The 19,478-nt window shown below is 44.7% G+C and overlaps 1 protein-coding gene across 1 annotated transcript in view; it reads left to right on the forward strand.

Annotated features, from left to right (window-relative positions):
• The window catches only part of LOC147108294 (semaphorin-6B-like), a 789,919-nt gene that overhangs the window by 457,235 nt on the left and 313,206 nt on the right, over positions 1–19,478 (forward strand). Inside the window, exon 4 of the mRNA XM_086004876.1 lies at positions 5,942–6,059. Within this exon, the coding sequence (XP_085861002.1) occupies positions 5,942–6,059 (118 nt within the window). The remainder of the gene's footprint in view (positions 1–5,941; positions 6,060–19,478) is intronic.

Here is a 19,478-nt window from a genome sequence, read left to right on the forward strand (position 1 = left end):
AGACTTGCATTTGCATAGCGCCTTCCACGACCACTGGACACCTCAAAGCGCTTTACAGCCAATGAAGTACTTTTGAAGTGGAGTCACTGTTGTAATGTGGGAAACGCGGCAGCCAATTTGCGCACAGCAAGGTCCCACAAACAGCAATGTGATAATGACCAGATAATCTGTTTTTAGTGATGGTGGTTGAGGGATAAATATTGGCTAGGACACCGAGGATAACTCCCCTGCTCTTCTTCAAAATAGTGCCATGGGATCTTTTACGTCCACCTGAAAGAGCAGACAGGGCCTTGGTTTAACATCTCTTCCAAAAGAGGGCACCTCTGACAGTGCAGCACTCCCTCAGCACTGCACTGGAGTGTCAACCTAGCTTTATGTTGCTGAAGTCCTTGGAGTGGGACTTGAACCCACAACCTTCTGACTCCGAGTTACCAACTGAGCCACAGCTGACATCTCAAGGGTATTGAGGATTACGGAACCAAGGATGGTAAATGGAGTTATGATACAGATCAGCCATCATCTAGTTGAATGGCGGAACAGGCTCGAGGCACTGAATGCCCTACTCCTGTTCCTATGCTGAGGCCAATTTTAGTATCACCCACTCAGCAGATAAGTCAGCACAGACCAGAAATTGTACCTGAAAATTGGTCTTTAAGGATAGGTACAATACCGGGGGCAGTGTCTTTAACTCCTTAGCCGGTGAAGAAAGTTCCCCCTCTTCTTCAAAAGTGATGGCAGCAAATGACCTAACAGGAGTTTTGAAGATTGTGAAGGGAATTCACAAAGTTGGTCTGGCCAAAATGCCCATTATATTAAAGGGTTCAAATTCCAAAGGGCACAAGTTATAAATTAGGAAGTTAGGAGTAAGAAGGGAAGTGAGGTGCTACTTTTTCACTCAAGGGGAATACACTTGTGGAATATGTTACCAGGGAAGGCCATTGAAGTGGATGGTGTAAGTGAATTTGAGAGAGAGGGGGTATTGAGGGATATGGTGAGAAAGCAGACAGATGGGGTTGATGTAAAAAATGGGTAACTTTTTTGTCCTTTTCTGATCTTAAAAATTCTCAGATCCTTATGTTATTAGAAAAGATGTTAAAACTGACAATGTGAGGAAGAGGGGTTAAGGAACTGGCAGATATGAAGGGGGAAGAATTCCTGTGTGCACCATGTTCCAACATTTGTTCCATCAAAATTGGAAACTCATTCTTTATAATGATTTCATTAATGCACAGAGGAAATTTTCCCCACACTGTTGTAAAGGAGAGCCTAAAATGAGGGTGGGATATTGGCAAGTTATAACTGACAGCTATATAATGGCTACTGTTGATTATGCTGCTGGCCACTGTTCAGTGACCCCTCTTGGGAAGTATGCATCTGTTATGGCATCAGGTTCTGATTTGACCCCACCCTCATAATAGAAACATAGAAACATAGAAGATAGGAGCAGGAGTAGGCCATTCGGCCCCTCGAGCCTGCTCTGCCATTCAATGCGATCATGGCTGGTCATCCAAATTCAGTACCCTGTCCCTGCCTTCTCCCATATCCCTTGATCCCTTTAGCCTTAAGAAATATATCTAACTCCTTCTTGAATATATTTAATGAATTGGCCTCCACTGCCTTCTGTGGTAGAGAATTCCATAGGTTCACCACTCTCTGGGTGAAGTAATTCCTCCTCATCTCTGTCCTAAATGGCTTACCCCTTATCCTTAGACTGTGACCCCTGGTTCTGGACTCCCCGGCCATCGGGAACATCCTTCCTGTATCTAGTCTGTCTAGTCCTGTTAGAATTTTATAAGTTTCAATGAGATTCCCTCTCATTCTTCTGAACTCCAGCGAGTACAAGCCCAATCGACCCAATCTCTCCTCATACATCATTCCTGCCATCCCAGGTATCAATCTGGTGAATCTTCGCTGTACTCCCTCCATGGCAAGAACATCCTTCCTCAGATAAGGCGACCAAAACTGCACACAATACTCAAGATGTGGTCTCACCAAGGCCCTGTACAACTGCAGTAAGACATCCTTGGTTCCTGTACTCGAACCCTCTCGCTACAAAGGCCAACATACCATTTGCCTTCTTAACCGCCTGCTGCACCTGCATGCTTACCTTCAGCGACTGGTGCACAAGGTCTCGTTGCACTTCCCCTTCTCCCAATCTATTGCCGTTCAAATAATAATCTGCCTTCCTGTTTTTGCCACCAAAGTGGATAACCTCGCATTTATCCACATTATATGCATCTGCCATGCTTCTGCCCAATCACCCAACCTGTCCAAATCATACTGGAGTTTCTCGGCATCCTCCTCACAGCACACACGCCCACCCAGCTTTGTGTCGTCTGCAAACTTGGAGACATTACATCTAGTTCCCGCATCTAGATCATTTATATATATTGTGAATAGCTGGGGTCCTCGGACCGATCCCTGCGGTACCCCACTAGTCACTGCCTGCCACTTGGAAAAAGACCCGTTTATTCCAACTCTTTGCTTCCTGTCTGCCAACCAGTTCTCTATCCAAGTCAGTACCTTGTCCCCAATCCCATGTGCCTTAACTTTACACGCTAATCTCTTATGCGGGACCTTATTGAAAGCCTTCTGAAAGTCCAAATACACCACATCCACTGGTTCTCCCTTATCTATTCTACCAGTTACATCTTCAAAAAATTCCAGTAGATTAGTCAAGCACGATTTACCTTTTGTAAATCCATGTTGACTTTGTCCAATCCTGTCACTGTTTTCCAAGTGCTCTGCTATTACATCTTTTATATGGACTCTAGCATTTTCCCCACTACCGATGTCCGGCTTACCGGCCTATAATTCCCCGTTTTCTCTCTACCACCTTTTTTTAATTGAGAGCCTTAAACGATGATGAGATTTAACACTGAGAGGATGTTATGACTTAGAGCCCTACAATGGGTAATGCAGAACAGCAATTGTGTCATAACTGCAGGAAAGGTGAAAAAGTCAGTGTTGTTTTAGGATTACCACTGATTAACTTAATAATTGCAAATATAAAGAAGGTTGTTTCTTATTCATTTTTACCATAGGTGCCTCATTTATTATCAAGGTTAAAACATTTCACCTGGCCCCCACCACGTGATAATATTTTCCCATTCTAGTTTAATTCACTGACTTACAACCTAATTACCTTATCCTGCAAATGAAGATTAACATATCCCCCACCCCCTCAGATTACAGTAATTAATCCTATGACCGGTGGTCATTAACTCTGACACTTTGAGAAATCTCTGTAATCCTATCTGTAACCTACGCATCCAGTTTGATTTACATTACAGCTCCTGCTTTGCCGGTTCTGACAACTGACTTAAAGTCAAATTCTACAAAAGCAGTCCGCTCTCCCCTTTCTATGGCGAACAGGAAACATTCCCAGGTCAGGTAGATCATGGGTTAAATGCGAAGTAAAGCTCCCTCTAAACGGACTCTTGCCAGAGTACAGTTTAAGAAGTGATGCAGCATTTCTGGTACCTCATCCAAGCCACAGTGGCTCTCACATATGTACGCATTTCAAGTCATTGGACAGTGATCAAGAGCAGAAGCCCCAGTTAATGTTTGCCCAACCTACCCCCTTTGGCACTAAGGCAAATCACAGTGCACCAACCGTCACTTTGGCTGAGTGTAACTGAGATCCGAGAGCAATGGATGTCCATGGAACTGTACTCCAGCTTAAATCAGCACCTTCAGAAGAGGCTGGGAGACAGACAAAGAGGGCTGGATTTTCATTGAGGAGGTGGGTAGCAGGCAGGACTACAACTTTCGGGGTTGTAGTCCCGCCTCCATTGAGTTCTAGCCAACCCATGCGATTTTGACTTGATTGACCTTGTTGAGCCCACCCAGCGGGCTCAGCAGGCCAATTAAGGGCCACCCGGCAACAGGTGACGTCATAGATTGACATTTCATCTGTCAAGACCTTTTGACAGATGAAATATCAGCATTCGACAGCTGTTTGAAGCTGTCAAACACTGACAATCTGTACTCCAGGTTAATTCCTTCCTCTCAGGATGATTTAGAGATCTCCCTGGAACAGAAAGCAGAGGCTGCAGATTTTGACAGCTGGTGGCCATTCTGCTTTCTGTGCCGGTGAGATGAGGGACTCCCGAGACCTGAAGGAAGGAAGGCTGTAAAGGTAAGTAAAGGTTAGTAGAACTTCTTTAAACACTTTACACACACCAAACACATTTACCTCTGCACTCCTGTACCCATCACTCACCTGAACACCGGACATCTCGACCCCTCCAAGCCTGTCATCCCGACGGCCCGCCTCGCTAACTTGGCATGGTTTGGAGCCGTCAGGAATCCCACATTTCAACAATAAAAATAGGGATTAGGCTAAAAACTGCCTGTTAGCTACCTGTTAACAAGCAGTTAATTGGCAACAATCCCCTTCCCACCTCGGGGAGGCGGGTCCCAGTGCGGGGCGGGTACCCGCCTCCTTTGAAACTGGCATGGAGGTGGGATGGGGTCGGGACCCCTGATTTCGGGATTTTAAACCCCCACACGCCTCCAATCCCGACTCCATGGCCCAATGAAAATCCAGTCCACAGAGTCTGTCAGTTATAAGTTGAGTTGGAAATGAACTGGAATAAATGCAGCATGTTTAATTGCTTATATTTGTAATTGGAGGCTTATTGCGGAGTCCCTTTTTACTGTTATATTGTGTTTTAATATTTTTTTTAACCAGGCTCCATTAATTCAGCATTACGTTGGAGTTTGAAATGTTTGGATCATTGTACAAGCAATTTTAAGAATCACATTTATGTATTTGTGCTTATATTTTATTCAATTCTTTATTAAACAGCGAGTCTCTAACCTACATTTGATTTATCAATTCTCATATGGCCAGGCCACACTGAACCCTAGTTGGCAAAACTCTGTCTTCCAAATAGGCAATCATGGGCTTGAGTCTAGCTTGAGCCTGGGAACTTCAGCATCTGGTTTCAGTGAACTTTGTGCTTGCTCAGGTGAGGAATGTTACTGCTATTGAACAAAACATTTTCTATTTTGATTGGGCAGTGTCATCTTCAAATATTCCCAGGTCAGGTACATCATGGTTTAGATGCAAAGTAAAGCTCTCGCTGTACTCTCCCATCAGACATTCCCAAATCAGGAACAGCATAGGTTAGATGCAGAATAAAGTTGCCCTTGTAGCAGTTCGTGTTCACCTAGGTAGGTATCGGACAAATGACTACTAAATAATCGAGTTCGACTTCAGGAGAACAATCTAGAAGTTGTTTATTTATAAGAACAGACGAAATACAGCAGGTAAAGCGGCTGGATGCAGGAGCACCGTGAAGTAGGTCTTTCCCCAGCGGGGACGCCATGAGGACGGACTCCGCAGTCCTGTGGAGAGCATGATGGCGTCATCATGCTCGGTCGCGTTTTCCCGCGCTTAGGTGGTCACGTGACCGCGTCGTGATGTTACCACGTTTGCCCGTGCTTGGGCGGTCACGTGACCTGTGCCGTTGCGTCGGCGCGTAGCTGTGGCTGGCTGTTGCAGCTGAAGTCGTGAGAGCGGGCGGCTGAACCGGGCCGGCGGCCATTGCGGGCGTGAGAGGCCAAACCGGGCCGGCGGCCAGTGCAGGAGCGGGAGGCCGAGTTGTGCCGACGACCGTCGGGAGAGTGTAAGGCCGAGCTGGGTCGGCTCGCATCTCGGTGTGTTACGCGACGCGCGACTTGACGTCAGTGCATTATGCCGCATTTTTAAAGGGGCAACGGCCCAAACAGGTAAGTTAAAGGGGCAACGGCCCAAACAGGTAAGTTATGTACATACAAAGGTAAGTTAAAGGGAATTATGTATATACATAGTAAAGGACACCCGGTGGTACTGCCACACCCTGACACTAAGTACTTCCAGGTCAGGTAGGGGAGGAAAGTGTAAAATTAGATTTTTTTTAACTCTATTCAGAAGCCTCTCCTTTCTCCACAGATGTGAAGCAGAGTGTAGTCTTCGTAGGAACCGGCCCAGGAGCAAGCCTTGGTCTCTCAGAAAGGCTGGACATTCAACGGATACTGAAAGTGAACAGGACCCTTTTCATAGGTGGCAGGTAAATACACTGAAGACTTGACTGTGGTACAAACTCTCCTAAATGTTATATAGTTATCAGTTAAGATATTCTTTTTTGATAATTCTCAGTTTCTTTTTAAAATGAGACTGTAATGTTCTGCAATCTCTCCAGGGTGTTTTTGTTTTTCAATTGAAATGTTAATGCATTAACATAAAAGTTTCAAAGAGCTTTGGCCTCAATTAGCATTGGCAGTGATTCTCCTGATTAGAAGTTTAAACGTACTCAATGGTTCAGTGGGTCAATGCATTATCTGGTATGATGCACAACCGTGTAGATCAAGAAGGTCCTAGTTTCGATGGCCCAGTCTGTGCTGATCTCAGCCAGAATACCTCTGCACCCCTGGGCTGGAGAGGAGAAAAATCAGCCACAGTTGCTGCCCCTAATCACCAGCCTGTGACCCTTGCTGCAATGTGCGTGTGTGTGTACGTGTGTGTGTGTACGTGTGTGTGTGTACGTGTGTGTGTGTACGTGTGTACGTGTGTGTGTGTGTGTATGTGTGTGTGTGTTTACGTGGTCTCCAACTAGCTCGCCAGGGCTGACATTTTGAATATGGACGAGGAGACAAGACTGCAGCTACATACATTACTCCCATCCACAGTCTGATGCTGCTCCATGGACAGTGGAGCAGTGACAAACTCCTTTTCATGTCATTCTTCCTCACCTGGGCAGAGCCAGCATCACTTATGTTAAGATTGCAGCAGACATATTATAGACAACACACTTCCTGTTGTAAGGGTGCTATGTGACATCTGTTTGAGGTAGTTTCTTAGTTGGCATAAGTCCACAGCAGAAAATTGCTCAAAGTACAAGATTGGCAATATCACTCAGACAGGCTACAGAAAGACATGTTTGGGAAATGGTAATGTTACACTGATTCAGTCGGGGGTGCTTTATAAGGTTGTTATGTCAAGTTGTTAACCATCTCAATTTAGTGGTTCTTCATGGTCTCAAATGTATTAATCATTGAAGCTTATTGGGTTTAAAAATTTACATGAGATAAACCTTGGGAGACCAAACGCAGATTGGGTGACCGCTTTGCGGAACACCTCCATTCAGTCCGTAAGGGTGACCCCGAGCTTCCGGTCGCCTGTCATTTTAATTCACCGCTCCATTCCCACTCGGACCTCACCGTCCTTGGCCTCTTGTATTGTTCCACGGAAGCTCAACGTAAACTCGAGGAACAGCACCTCATCTTCCGATTAGGCACTCTGCAGCCTTCCGGACTCGATATCGAGTTCAACAATTTCAGATCATAACCTCGGCCCCTATTTCATTTTTTCTTGTAATTTTTCCACTCCTTTCCCCCCCCCCCCTTTCCTTTTGTTTCTCTCTCACACCTGGCAGCTATCTCTTGCCCAGCCAGTACACTTTACACCTAATCTCAGCCTATTACCATCTCGTCTAGCTTCTAATCTCTTTTACTTCTTTTGTTTCTTTTATTCTTTTGTCCGATCGCAGCCCTGCCTTCGATCTAGTTTCTTTTCTTTCAAGTTTTGAAGAAGGGTTTGACCCAAAACGTCAACTCAAATTTCTCTCCACGGATGTTGCCTGACCTGCTGAGTTTTTCCAGCATTTTCTGTTGTTATTTCGGATTTCCAACATCTGCAGTATTTTGCTATCCTACTCTTCCCCATTCTGGGCTGTGCCATATACAAAACCCTGGTACCAAAATTAAAAGCAAGAACATAATTTAACAAGATCAGAGCAAAGCATGGAACGCCTAACAAGATCAGAGCAAAGCATGGAACGTCAAGCCCACTACTTCCCCAACCAATGTACATGGACTCTACCCACCCATTTCATCTCCTAGGGAAGTTCTATATACCCAAGCAAAACTCTTGGCTATCATATCCATATTGAATCCAGGTGGTTCCCTTCCAAACCACATATTTGTCTAACTCCTTTTAGAAAATCAATTAAGTGGTACTTTAAAAAAAACTATGACTGATCAAACTTTTTACAACATCATTAAAAGAAAAAATTCTACAACAACAGCTTGAATTTATATCGTGCCTTTAATGTAGGAAAACATCCTAAGGCACTTCACAAGAGCGTAGTCAGACAAAAATTGACATTGAACCAAAGAAGGAGATATTAGGACGGGTGACTAAAAGCTTGGCCTGAGATAGGTTTTAAGGAGCATCTTAAAGGTGGAGTGAGAGTTGGAGAGGTTTAGGGAGGGAATTCCAGAGCTTAAGGCCGACAGCCGAAGGCACGACTGCCAATGGTGGGGCGAAGGGAATGGGGGATGAGCAAAAGGCCAGAGTTTGAGGAACGCAGAGTTCTTGGAGGGTTGTAGGGCTGCAGGAGGTGACAGAGATTAGGAGGAGCAAGGCCATGGCGGGATTTGAACACGAAGATGAGAATTTTAAAATGGAGGCTTTGGTGGACCGGGAGTCAATATAGGTCAGCAAGCACAGGAGTGATGGGTGAACGAGACTTGGTACGAGTTAGGATATGGGCAGCAGAGTTTTGGATGAGCTCAAGTTTATGGAGGGTGGAAGATAGAAGACAGGCCAGGAGAGAATTGGAATAGTCAAGTCTGAAGGTAACAAAAGCATAGATGAGGGTTTCAGCAGAAGATATGTTGAGGCAGTGGCGAAGAGGAGTGATGTTACTGAGGTGGAAATAGGAGGTTTTTACGACGGAGAGGAAATGGTTTCAGAAGCTCAGGTCAGGGTCAAATAGGACCCTAAGGTTCCGAACAGTCTGGTTCAGCCTGTGACAGTGGCCAGGGACTAATTGGGCCATCTCAGTGCTATGGGAGACCAGGGCACCATAATCTATGGCAGCCATAGAAGAAAATAGTAGTCTCGCTATAAATACCTTTAATGTTATGTCAGTTTTATTACTGACATGGAGACCTTCAAGTACTCTCCTCCTCTGTGTTAGTCATTCCAGTGACATCATTATGAGGAGCATCCCCATGTCAACAGTAACTTCAAACCAGCTTCTCCAGAGCCGCCCAACCCCAGGAAATCATGCTAAAAGCTTGGAATACAAATTTCACAACCTGTAAGTCTGCACCCGATTGACTTTCAGGTCAGATTAAACTCGTCCCCTCCCTTTCCCCCTCCTCCCTACACTGTTAAAAATGAATATTCCCTCTATTTGATATCAGTGGAGCGGCCTACCAGAAATGGAACCCCTACTTGGGAGTCTCTATGATGATAAGAAAATTTACAGTGAGCCAATAATTTACTTCAATAAAATGGTGAATTACTTTGAACAAAAATGGCACCTCTAGAATTTCCTTCCCCATTAAGTTCCTTTTTATTTTCATTTTTCCCTTTTCCTTCTTTTACTGAACATAAAATCTTGCTCTGTACAAGGTTTACTAAAGTATTACAAGAATGATTTGACACGAATGAATGACTTTACAGTCTTGTCCTCGACCTCTGCCAACAGATCCCCAAGAAACAGTATATTATTTGTAAGAAAGCCTTGACAGAGGTGTGTGAAATACAAGTGACATAAAAAAGTTAAATCCACTTGAACCAAAGCTTCATAAATAATCAATGGCTTTTTTCTGCTGGCAATCAATCATGTGTCTGACTCGCAGTCTAATGAATGTTTGTAATTAATTGAAGGATCATTCAGAGCCGTTTCGCCTCTCTTTAGAAGTACTTTTTTTTCCAATTTTCTATCCTCTTTTGAAAGTGCTGGCTCGAGTTGGCTTACAGTTCCACGAGCACTGGCACTCATTCACCTGGCGATTTTTCATGTGTGAGCCTCTGAGTGTCAGCAGGCTGTTTGACACAGAGGGTATCACAGGCAAGCTCATTCTTCTCCTTGGCTGTTGTGCGTAAATCAACACGTATCCAGCAGGGATCATCGGATAGCGATCAAGAGCAGGAACCTTGGCTGGTTTCTGTCCTTGCCTCAGCCCAGGGACACTGCTGCCGACTGTATCGTCCTAACCAAGGTTAGCTAATTGAGGGATAAGTATTCAGCCCTTCGAAGCTCACCTCACTTGTGCAGTAACTCTCCCATGATGGCACCTAATGATATTTTGAAGGGAAAGAAAGAACTTGCATTTATATAGCGCCTGCCACGATCTCAGGTCATCCTAAAGCGCTTTACAGCCGATGAAGTACTTTTGAAGTGTAGTCACTGTTGTAATGTAGGAAACGCGACAGCCAATTTGCGCACAGCAAGCTCCCACAAACAGCAGTGAGATAATGAGCAGATCATCTGTTTTAGTGATGTTGACTAGGACACCAGGGAAAACTTCCCCGCTCTTTTTCAAATAGTACTATGGGACTTTTTATGCCCACCAGAGAAGGTAAACAGGGTATCGGTTTAACGTCTTATCAGAAAGACGGCACCTCCGACAGTGCAGCACTCCCTCAATACTGCACTGAATTGTCAGCCTAGATTTTGTGCTCAAGTCTCTGGAGTGGGACTTGAACCCACGGCTTTCTGAATCAGAGGCGAGAGCGCTACCCACTGAACCACAGCTGAGACATTAACCGGTGGTTTTGCCCCTAATAACTACTTTGGTAGCTCATTCCAGTCATTTATCGCTCTTTGAATAAAAAGATTTCCCTTGAGATGAATGCCAAATCTACCTTTCATTCATTTTGACTGTTGCCCTCTGATTCTACTTTCCTAGGACACGTTTAAATAATAATCAGTTTGAGTACTGTGTATGCTTTTGGCCACCCCACTATATAAAGGGCATTGAAGCCACAGAGTGTCAATTCACCAGAATGACACTGGAGATGGGAAACAATAGTTATGAGGTGGACTTGAGATACTGGGACTATTTCAGCTGGACCAGAGAAGGCTAAGAGGGGATTTAATTAAGGTTTGTTGTAATTTTGCAGTGTTTTGCAATAGGGAAAAACGATTTCCTCTGCTTGGGGAGTCAGTGATGTGGGGTCATCAATTTAAAATTGTCACTTAAAAGTTGTCACTGGGGAGTGAGTAAAATTCTAAGACATTTCTATGCAGAGGGTTGGTGGAGCATGGAATGTTTTACCACAGAGAGTGACTGCAGCAGACAATATTGCATCATTTGAGAGAAACTTGGATAAATATTTAAAACGCAGGAAGGTACAGGTCTATGGAGAGAAAGCAGAGCAGGGTGATACATTTTGGCTTGCTCCAGCAAAGAACTAATATACATGATGGGCTGAAAGGCCTCCTTTGGTGCTGTCAATCTATATGGTTCTAATCTGGCTTCAGTTTACTTAAGCCATTTAACATTCTACATAATTCAGTTAATTCTCTCCTGAACCAGCTCCTTCCTAGACTGTAGAGTTTAAGCTTCTCTAATCTTTCCTCATAACCCATCCCCCTTATGCTTGGGATCCGTCTTATTGCTCTTTTCTCGAACCTTTCTAAAGCGAGTTTATCTTTTTGGGGGCTGGTGAAAAAACCTACTGGGCCTGGAGGACTCGGTTCCACACCGAGCATTGCATTCACCAACAGAGCCACTGGGGGAGCTCAGGCACATTGAGAGAATCCATTTGCTTTTGTGTAATGTACAATAACAGATCGAAGAATCAAGTGCCATTAGTATTTGATATGAGCTACGTCCAAATGAAAATATTGGCCAATGTACTGTGGAATTGCTGAAACATCCAAAAAATAATTTTAAATGCAATCAGTCAATCAATGAACACTGACTTGACAAATCGTCATTGTGTTATTAGCTAAGAATAACTTTATTGACAACCTACAGGAAGAACGTAATGTATCCAAACAAATCTCAAGGAAATCTTGATGAAAGGGGAAGTCATTGTTTTTTGCTTTCTTCCATGACCAGCTCGCTTATTTCTTTCCACTGAGTTGCCATGGAAGTTGCGATGGTTTCAATACATTTCTGCATCGCCCCTCACCCAACAACTCCAGCTTTACTCCCATGACTACTGTAATAAAACAGCTTTACATTTCTGAGCCTGTCGAGCTTTATTTCTTTTTCCATTCTAAAAGTAATGACTCCAATTTGTGTTTTGTTTTACCAATTTTCTTTCCCCTTCTGTGGTACCAGATTTCACCACCCTCCATCCCCCCCACCCCACCCCATATGTACTGAGGTAGCTGACGTCAACTGCAGTGACAATAGAGTTGCTATAATTGGCCTCAGCCCTGGAATAATAGGGTGAGGGAGTAAATCAGCCAAGCTTCCTGCTCCTGCTCGGTATCCTGTGACCCCCATTTGGAGGAAAGTGCGCACATATGAACAGGATCAGGCTTATGTGTGGTGTCCCGCAGCCCATTAGCCTTCTGACAGCCTCATCTGAAGGATGACCATTTGGCTGAGGTATTGGCGGACTTGCAAGTACCTAAGGTATCATGCCCCAGCATGAGGCAGCAGCTTCATAAAAGAAAGGGAGCAAAGAGTAGAAAATGAGTCTGGTACATTACCTGCGTTTGTTCTAAAGTTGCCCAGACAGTTCTTAAATCAATGCGAGAACTTCAGTTCTCAGTAGAGGTAGGAAAAAAGAAAGGAAGGTTTAGTGGAAGTTGAAGGATTGAATTACAAGGCCTGAGGACTGAAACTGAAACCCTCCTTTGCTGCACTTGGTGTACACAGTATGAAAACCTCAGCATGTTTTTTCTTATAATAGTCAGAGAACACGCAGTCAGTTCCAATTAATGGTACAATCGATTAGCAACTGAAATGGTATTTCTTTAGAATGCCAATTTAACAGGACACCTGTTTCATAGGCATGCACAGAAAAAACATTTAATAATCCATTTACAGTTCAGAGATGCTTTTAAGAGCACCTAAATAGATAATAAATAAATAATACTTGCATTTATATAGTGCCTTCTCACATCAAAATATTTAAAAGAATTTCAAACTAGATTACCCTGAAGTTTAGTGACTTTTTAAAATTTGTTCTCAGGATATGGCCAACACTGGCAAGGTCACGTTTATTGGCCACCCCTAGTTGCCTAATTAACAATTGTGTGTGCACCCAAATGGTGCGCTAGGCCACTTCGGAGGGCATTACGAGTCAATCATGTGGTGTGGACTAAAGTCATATGCTGGCCAGATTATGGAACTAGATGAGATTTTACAGCAATTCAGCAGCTTTCATGGTCAATTTTTCCAAATTTATTGAATGATGTGCTTTGGTGTGATTATGAACTAACAACTTCAAGTTGCTCGTCCAATGCCATAACCATTCCACTACCATGCTGTTGTTATGTGGGGAAACATAGCCACCATCCTGCACCAGCAACATCCCAACTGTATTTTTTGGTGGTATAGGTTGAGGGAGAAGTGCTGGCCAGGACACCAGGAGGACTGCCTGCTCTCTTTTTTTAGTTAGTGCCGTGGGATCTTTAGCATCCACCCAAAAGATCCTCAGTTTATCACCTCATCCAAAAGGATGACATCTCCAATGACGCAGGGCTTCCTGACCTCAAAATTCTGGGGGCTGAGAGGGCAACGAGCAGGCAGGGTTGGAATTTGAGGTGGTACCCGGTTCTTCCATGATTCTGTTCCATATAAACTTAGCAAATCATTCCGTCGGGGCGTGGGTGCAGGTGAGTGTGTGTGTATCTGGGGTAGTTCCTTGAATTCCACCCATTTTGCCCTGGCCAACTGAGAGCTGGTGTGAGTCCACTGAGACCCTTGAATGGGACATAACAATTGCCAACACTAAGGTCATTGATCCCAGAGCGGTATGGCACTGTTCCAATTTTCCTCGCAGCGGAATAGCTCTGAAGCGTCCTTACAGGTGTGGGCTGCCCACTAATGACCCCATCACAACATCTGAGACAGGATTGGCGTCTTCCTCCATGGGCGGCTGAGAGATACCCGCCACCTGTCTTCCACCAGCAGAGTGGGACTTTTTTGGAATTTCAGTTCCCCTTAGTACTGCACTGAAGTTTCAGCCTCGTGGGATTTTGATCCTTGGGATCCAGGTGAGAAAATATTTAAGGCCACCTTTAACCCAGGCCCTTTATAATGCGGAGCAGTTTTACCAAAAAGAGCAAAAGGCAATGCAAAGAACATCTGTTACTAGCCTGAGTGACACAAACGATCTCACTACCCCACCCACCCTTGCTTTCATACTGGTAGTGATGGAAATTTTGTTTACTACATTTACTGATAACATAAGAAATAGGAGCAGGAGTAGGCCATACTGCCCCTTGGGCCTGCTCCGCCATTCAATAAGATCATGGCTAATCATCACCTCAACTTCACTTTCCCGTCCTATCCCCATATCCCTTGATTCCAAAAAAAAATGAAATTTTCAAAAGACATTGTTTGTGCCACACCCATGCTATCTGTACAATGCCTTGTGGATGTACAGTTTTTATTTCTTTTACTTTTATTCTGGTCGCAGGACTGTTCCCAGCCCTGGAGGTATGGTATGCTCGGAGGTTCCATTAAAACTGGCATACGACCCAATTCCAGGGTAAGAGGAGGCAGCTCAGACTGCTCATAGTTGTGTTGTTCTCCTGTGTTTAATTCCATCAGAGCCATCGTTGGAAAGTGAATGCCTGGCTTGCATGTCCAGCTTTCAGCAATCCAACAAAACCATAGATTTAAAGTAACCAAATAATGGCTTTGCTCACCACTCATTCTGTACCACAAATCAGTTATTGCATCTATGAAATATGGGGAGTAAGCTGCTTTGAATTCTTTTAATTTACTCATAAAATGTGTGGAAGGACAAGCAGCAATGACTGTATTAATGTCAACCTGTATGTGAGGGAGAGAGAGAGGAGGTGGACAGTAGAGAGGAAAGAGACATCACCTATCAGAAGATAAGCTTTTTCATGGATCCTGTCCAAAAGTATGAGAGAAGTTCTTGAAGAGCCTCCTCAGATATCGGAGCTTTTTTAAATTTGTTCATGGGATGTGGGCGGCGCTGGCAAGGCCAGCATTTATTGCCCATCCCTAATTGCCCTTGAGAAGGTGATGGTGAGCTGACTTCTTGAACCGTTGCAGTCCGTGTGGAGAAGGTACTCCCACAGTGCTGTTAGTGAGGGAGTTCCAAGATTCTGACCCAGCGACAATGAAGAAATGGCGATATATTTCCAAGTCAGGATGGTGTGACTTGGAGGTGGTGGTGTTCCCATGCGCCTGCTGCCTGTGTCCTTCTAGGTGCTAGAGGTCACGGGTTTGGGAGGTGCTGCCGAAGAACAGTAATATTCCATATTTGGATGAACTTGGACTTTAAAGGAAATTTCAACAAGACTGCAACCTGGAGCAGAGTCTCACTAGACAGGAGTGGGAATAGAAACATAGAAGATAGGAGCAGGAGTAGGCCATTTGGCCCCTCAAGCCTGCTCCGCCATTTAATGAGATCATGGCTGATCATCCAAATTCACTACCCTGTCCCTGCTTTCTCCCCATATCCCTTGATCCCTTTAGCCTTAAGAAATATATCTAACTTCTTCTTGAATATATTTAATGAATTGGCCTCAACTGCCATCTCTGAGTGAAGAAATTCCTCCTCATCTCAGTCCTAAATGGCTTACCCCTTATATTTAGACTGTGACCCCTGGTTCTGGACTCCCCGCCATCGGGAACATCCTTCCTGCATCTCGTCTGTCTGGTCCTGTTAGGATTTTATAAGTTTCAATGAGATCCCCTCTCATTCTTCTAAACTCTAGCGAATACAAGCCCAATCGACCCAATCTCTCTCCATACATCATTCCTGCCATCCCAGGTATCAGTCTGGTGAATCTTCGCTGCACTCTCTCCATGGCAAGAACATCCTTCCTCAGATAAGGCGACCAAAACTGCACACAATACTCATGGTGTGGTCTCACCAAGGCCCTGTACAACTGCAGCAAGCCATCCTTGCTCCTGTACTCGAATCCTCTTGCTATGAAGGCCAACATACCATTTGCCGCCTTAACTGCCTGCTGCACCTGCATGCTTACCTTCAGCGACTGGTGCACAAGGACATCCAGGTCTCGTTGCACTTCCCCTTTTCCCAATCTATTGCCGTTCAGATAATAATCTGCCTTCCTGTTTTTGCCACCAAAGTGGATAACCTCGCATTTATCCACATTATACTGCATCTGCCATGCATCTGCCCAATCACCCAACCTGTCCAAATCATACTGGAGTTTCTCTGCATCCTCCTCACAGCACACACGCCCACCTAGCTTTGTGTCATCTGCAAACTTGGAGATATTGCATCTAGTTCCCTCGTCTAGATCATTATTATATATTGTGAATAGCTGAGGTCCTAGCGCCGATCCCTGCGGTACCCCACTAGTCACTGCCTGCCACTCAGAGATATGGCTCTTATCACACTAACCCCGTTCCAGCCTAGCAAGGCTCCACTCCGGAAACACAACCTCACTAAATTTGCCCTTTATAATGAATTATTTGTTGAGGGACAAAAAAGTGTTGGGACACAAATAGGAAACCATTTTTATGAAGACAGCTTTGGCAAAGTTTTGGCAAATAACGTGGGAATCCCAATTGAGATGAGAGAAGATAGTGAGGCCAAGAATCTCCATAGATGAAGGTGCAGTGATCAAAGTTAAGAGGTGGTAGCACTTGGTTGAGGCACAGGCTTAGCAACAGTAAAAATTATTTGAGTGCAAACCAGTTTCCCTTTTGTTTGATTACTGCTTGAATATTCAGTGAATCATAAACCTATGCCATATTTTAGTTGACCAAATATATTTAAATGTGTTTGCAGTCGGATGAGTGTCATTAAACATGCGCATAAATAAGAATGATTAAATATAGAATGATCAAACAGGTATGGGACAGTTAATTAAATATGTAATAATCAAATGCAGGAATAAAATGATTAAATATGTGCATGAATAAAAAATAGGTCTTACGAAGAATAAAATGAATTGCCAACTGCTGCAAAATAATGAGCACAGGACACAGCAAAATGTGTAACGGCCACCTGAAATAATATCGGATAAAGTCATGGGGGTAGAAATTGAGGGCCTCTGTGCCTCCCGTTAGCGCCTCCAGGGGGCACCAACGGGGTGCTACCGGCTTTGCGACCGGGCGCGCCGCTAGTACCGATGCCCGCGAGATTGAGCTGGAGGTTTGCGCCAGTGGTAACCACTAGCACCACGATCTCCTGCGTCCGGAGATTATGACGTCATCCGGGTACGCAGCACCCCGGCTCAGAAATTCACTCTTGCCCCCTGCCTGAGCGCCTGCCGTGAGCAACGACAGGTACAGGAGGCGGTTTGCAGTCAGGGGAACACTGGGGGGAGCGCTATATAAAGGGGTCAACTTTCGGGCTTTTTTTTGTCGGCAAACAACGCTGCCTTGTCAGTTTGACACAAGCAGACAGGCGTCTTGATCCATTTGACTGTTTTCAACTTGAAGGAGTATTCTGGCTGAGAAAAATTTATCAATTTCATTTGGGTTACATTTGATAGTGCAACATAAAAAGCATAGGAGGCGCGTGTGCAGCATATAACATAGAAGGCTTGTGTGCAGCATATAACATAAGAGGCTCGTGTGCAGCATATAACATAGAAGGGTTGTGTGCAGCATATAACATAGGAGGCTCGTGTGCAGCATATAATATAGGAGGCTCGTGTGCAGCATATAACATCGGCATGGACCAGTTGGGCCAAATGGCCTGTTTCTGTGCTGTGATGTTGGTTGAGAGACAAATATTGGCCAAGACAGCGGGACAGCTTCCCTGCATCCATCTAAGTGGACAGATAGGGCCTTGGTTTAATGTCTCATCCAAAAGACAGCAGCACTCCCCCCAGTACTGCACTGAAATATGTACTCAAATCCCTGGAGTGGTGCTTGAACTCATGGCCTTCTGACTCATGAAACAAGGGGGTTCTACTGAGCCCAAGCAAACAACTAATGAATATTAGAGAAACAGCTCTACATAAAGACTAAATGTTATTTCTTTAGCCGAGGGTGGAGGTCACGTCCGAGATATTTGCCTTCCTAATAATAACAAACGCGGGCATCCTGTTCATTTTGATTTAGGATATAACATTCTCGGAGCTCTTTCAATAACAGTGACGCTCTAGGAACCAAAACGCAGGTTTGGAAAATTTAAAAACGGCTCTTCAACCCTCCTTACTCCAGCAATTGTTTTCAAATTTCTCCTAACAAGTTCCATACCTACACTGTCTCCATTTTAAGTTGTAACCTGCATTTATTGCCTCCTCATCATTCCAGTATGATTCAAGTGCAATGCTGTTCTTTTTGCCCTCTGTCCTCTTGTCTTAGTAGCGCAACCAGATTACTGGTTCTCGAAGGCAGCACAGATCAGGGAGCATTTCAATTATTGATTTTTATATTTTTTTCCAGTGAATTTTATGCTTGTCAAATAGAGGGTTGTTTGTGCCGGGAATGTAACACTTTCCTATTTACCAGCACTTTTATCAGCATCAAGCACTGCCGTGTCAGGTTAGATGCAGAATAATCTACTCAGGCCCAGTAATGTGCCTCAGCTCCAATCTCAGGAGTGTGCCCCATACTGTATTAGTGCAACATTTTCCATCTCTCCTGAAATTAGGGATTCTTTGTGATTTGCATCTATCTTAAACATTCACCTCCACCACTATGACTGCAGTGTGTTCTGTGTGCAGGATGCACTGCAGCAACTTGCCAAGGCTTCTTTGGTAGAAGCTCCCCAACCCGCAGTCTCCATCACCTAGAAGGACAATGGCAGTAGGCACATGGGAACACCATCATCCAAGTTGCACATCATTCTGACTTGGACATGTTTCGCCGTTCCTTCATTGGCACCGGATCAAAATTCTGGAACTCCCTACCTAACAACATTAAGAAGGCAGCCCACAACACCTTCTCAGGGATGAGCAATAAATTCTGGCCTTGCCAGCGACACCCACATCCCAAGAATCAATTAAGAAAAATTCATAGGAGACCCTTACAGACAACAGTGTGGTCAGTGGTAAGGATGCTACAATTCAGCTCAAAACCTCCGAGCTAGGGAGGGGTAAAAAGTCAGCGGAGGCTCCTGGGCATAAATGCAATCCAGTGGACCGTGCTGGAAAGTAGTTTGTGTGTGGATATCGGGTGAGGGCTGGATTGGATTTGCTGCGATGCTTCCACAGTTCAACATACTCTCAGGGCAGAAGCTTCACCCTCCTTTGATTGAGGTGCATCTCGGGGTGGGGGCGGGACCGCCGCAGAAATACGCCCCTGACCCCAGGGGGCCTTCCAGCCTCGGGACCATTACATTTAGTGGCAGACGGGCAGTGCAGATTTCCTGTGCCAGTGCCTCAGAGGCCGGCCACAGTGTAGGGATACATGCAGCCTCCATGCTGCCTGCAATGTTGAAATGATTTTTCTTCAAGGTTTATGGTTCCTCCTTCGGCCTACGCTCTGTGACTATTTGCAGAAAGCCTGGCGGAGTAAACAATTCGTGGGTTCCCTCGACCAATCTTGGTGCGCCGGATGCCTGGGCCTAATGGACGCCCCTTGTGTCCAACATTTAA

Source organism: Somniosus microcephalus, chromosome 13, assembly GCF_052327205.1.
Source record: "Somniosus microcephalus isolate GS21.2 chromosome 13, FLI_Smic_1.0, whole genome shotgun sequence".
Lineage (NCBI taxonomy): Eukaryota > Metazoa > Chordata > Chondrichthyes > Squaliformes > Somniosidae > Somniosus > Somniosus microcephalus.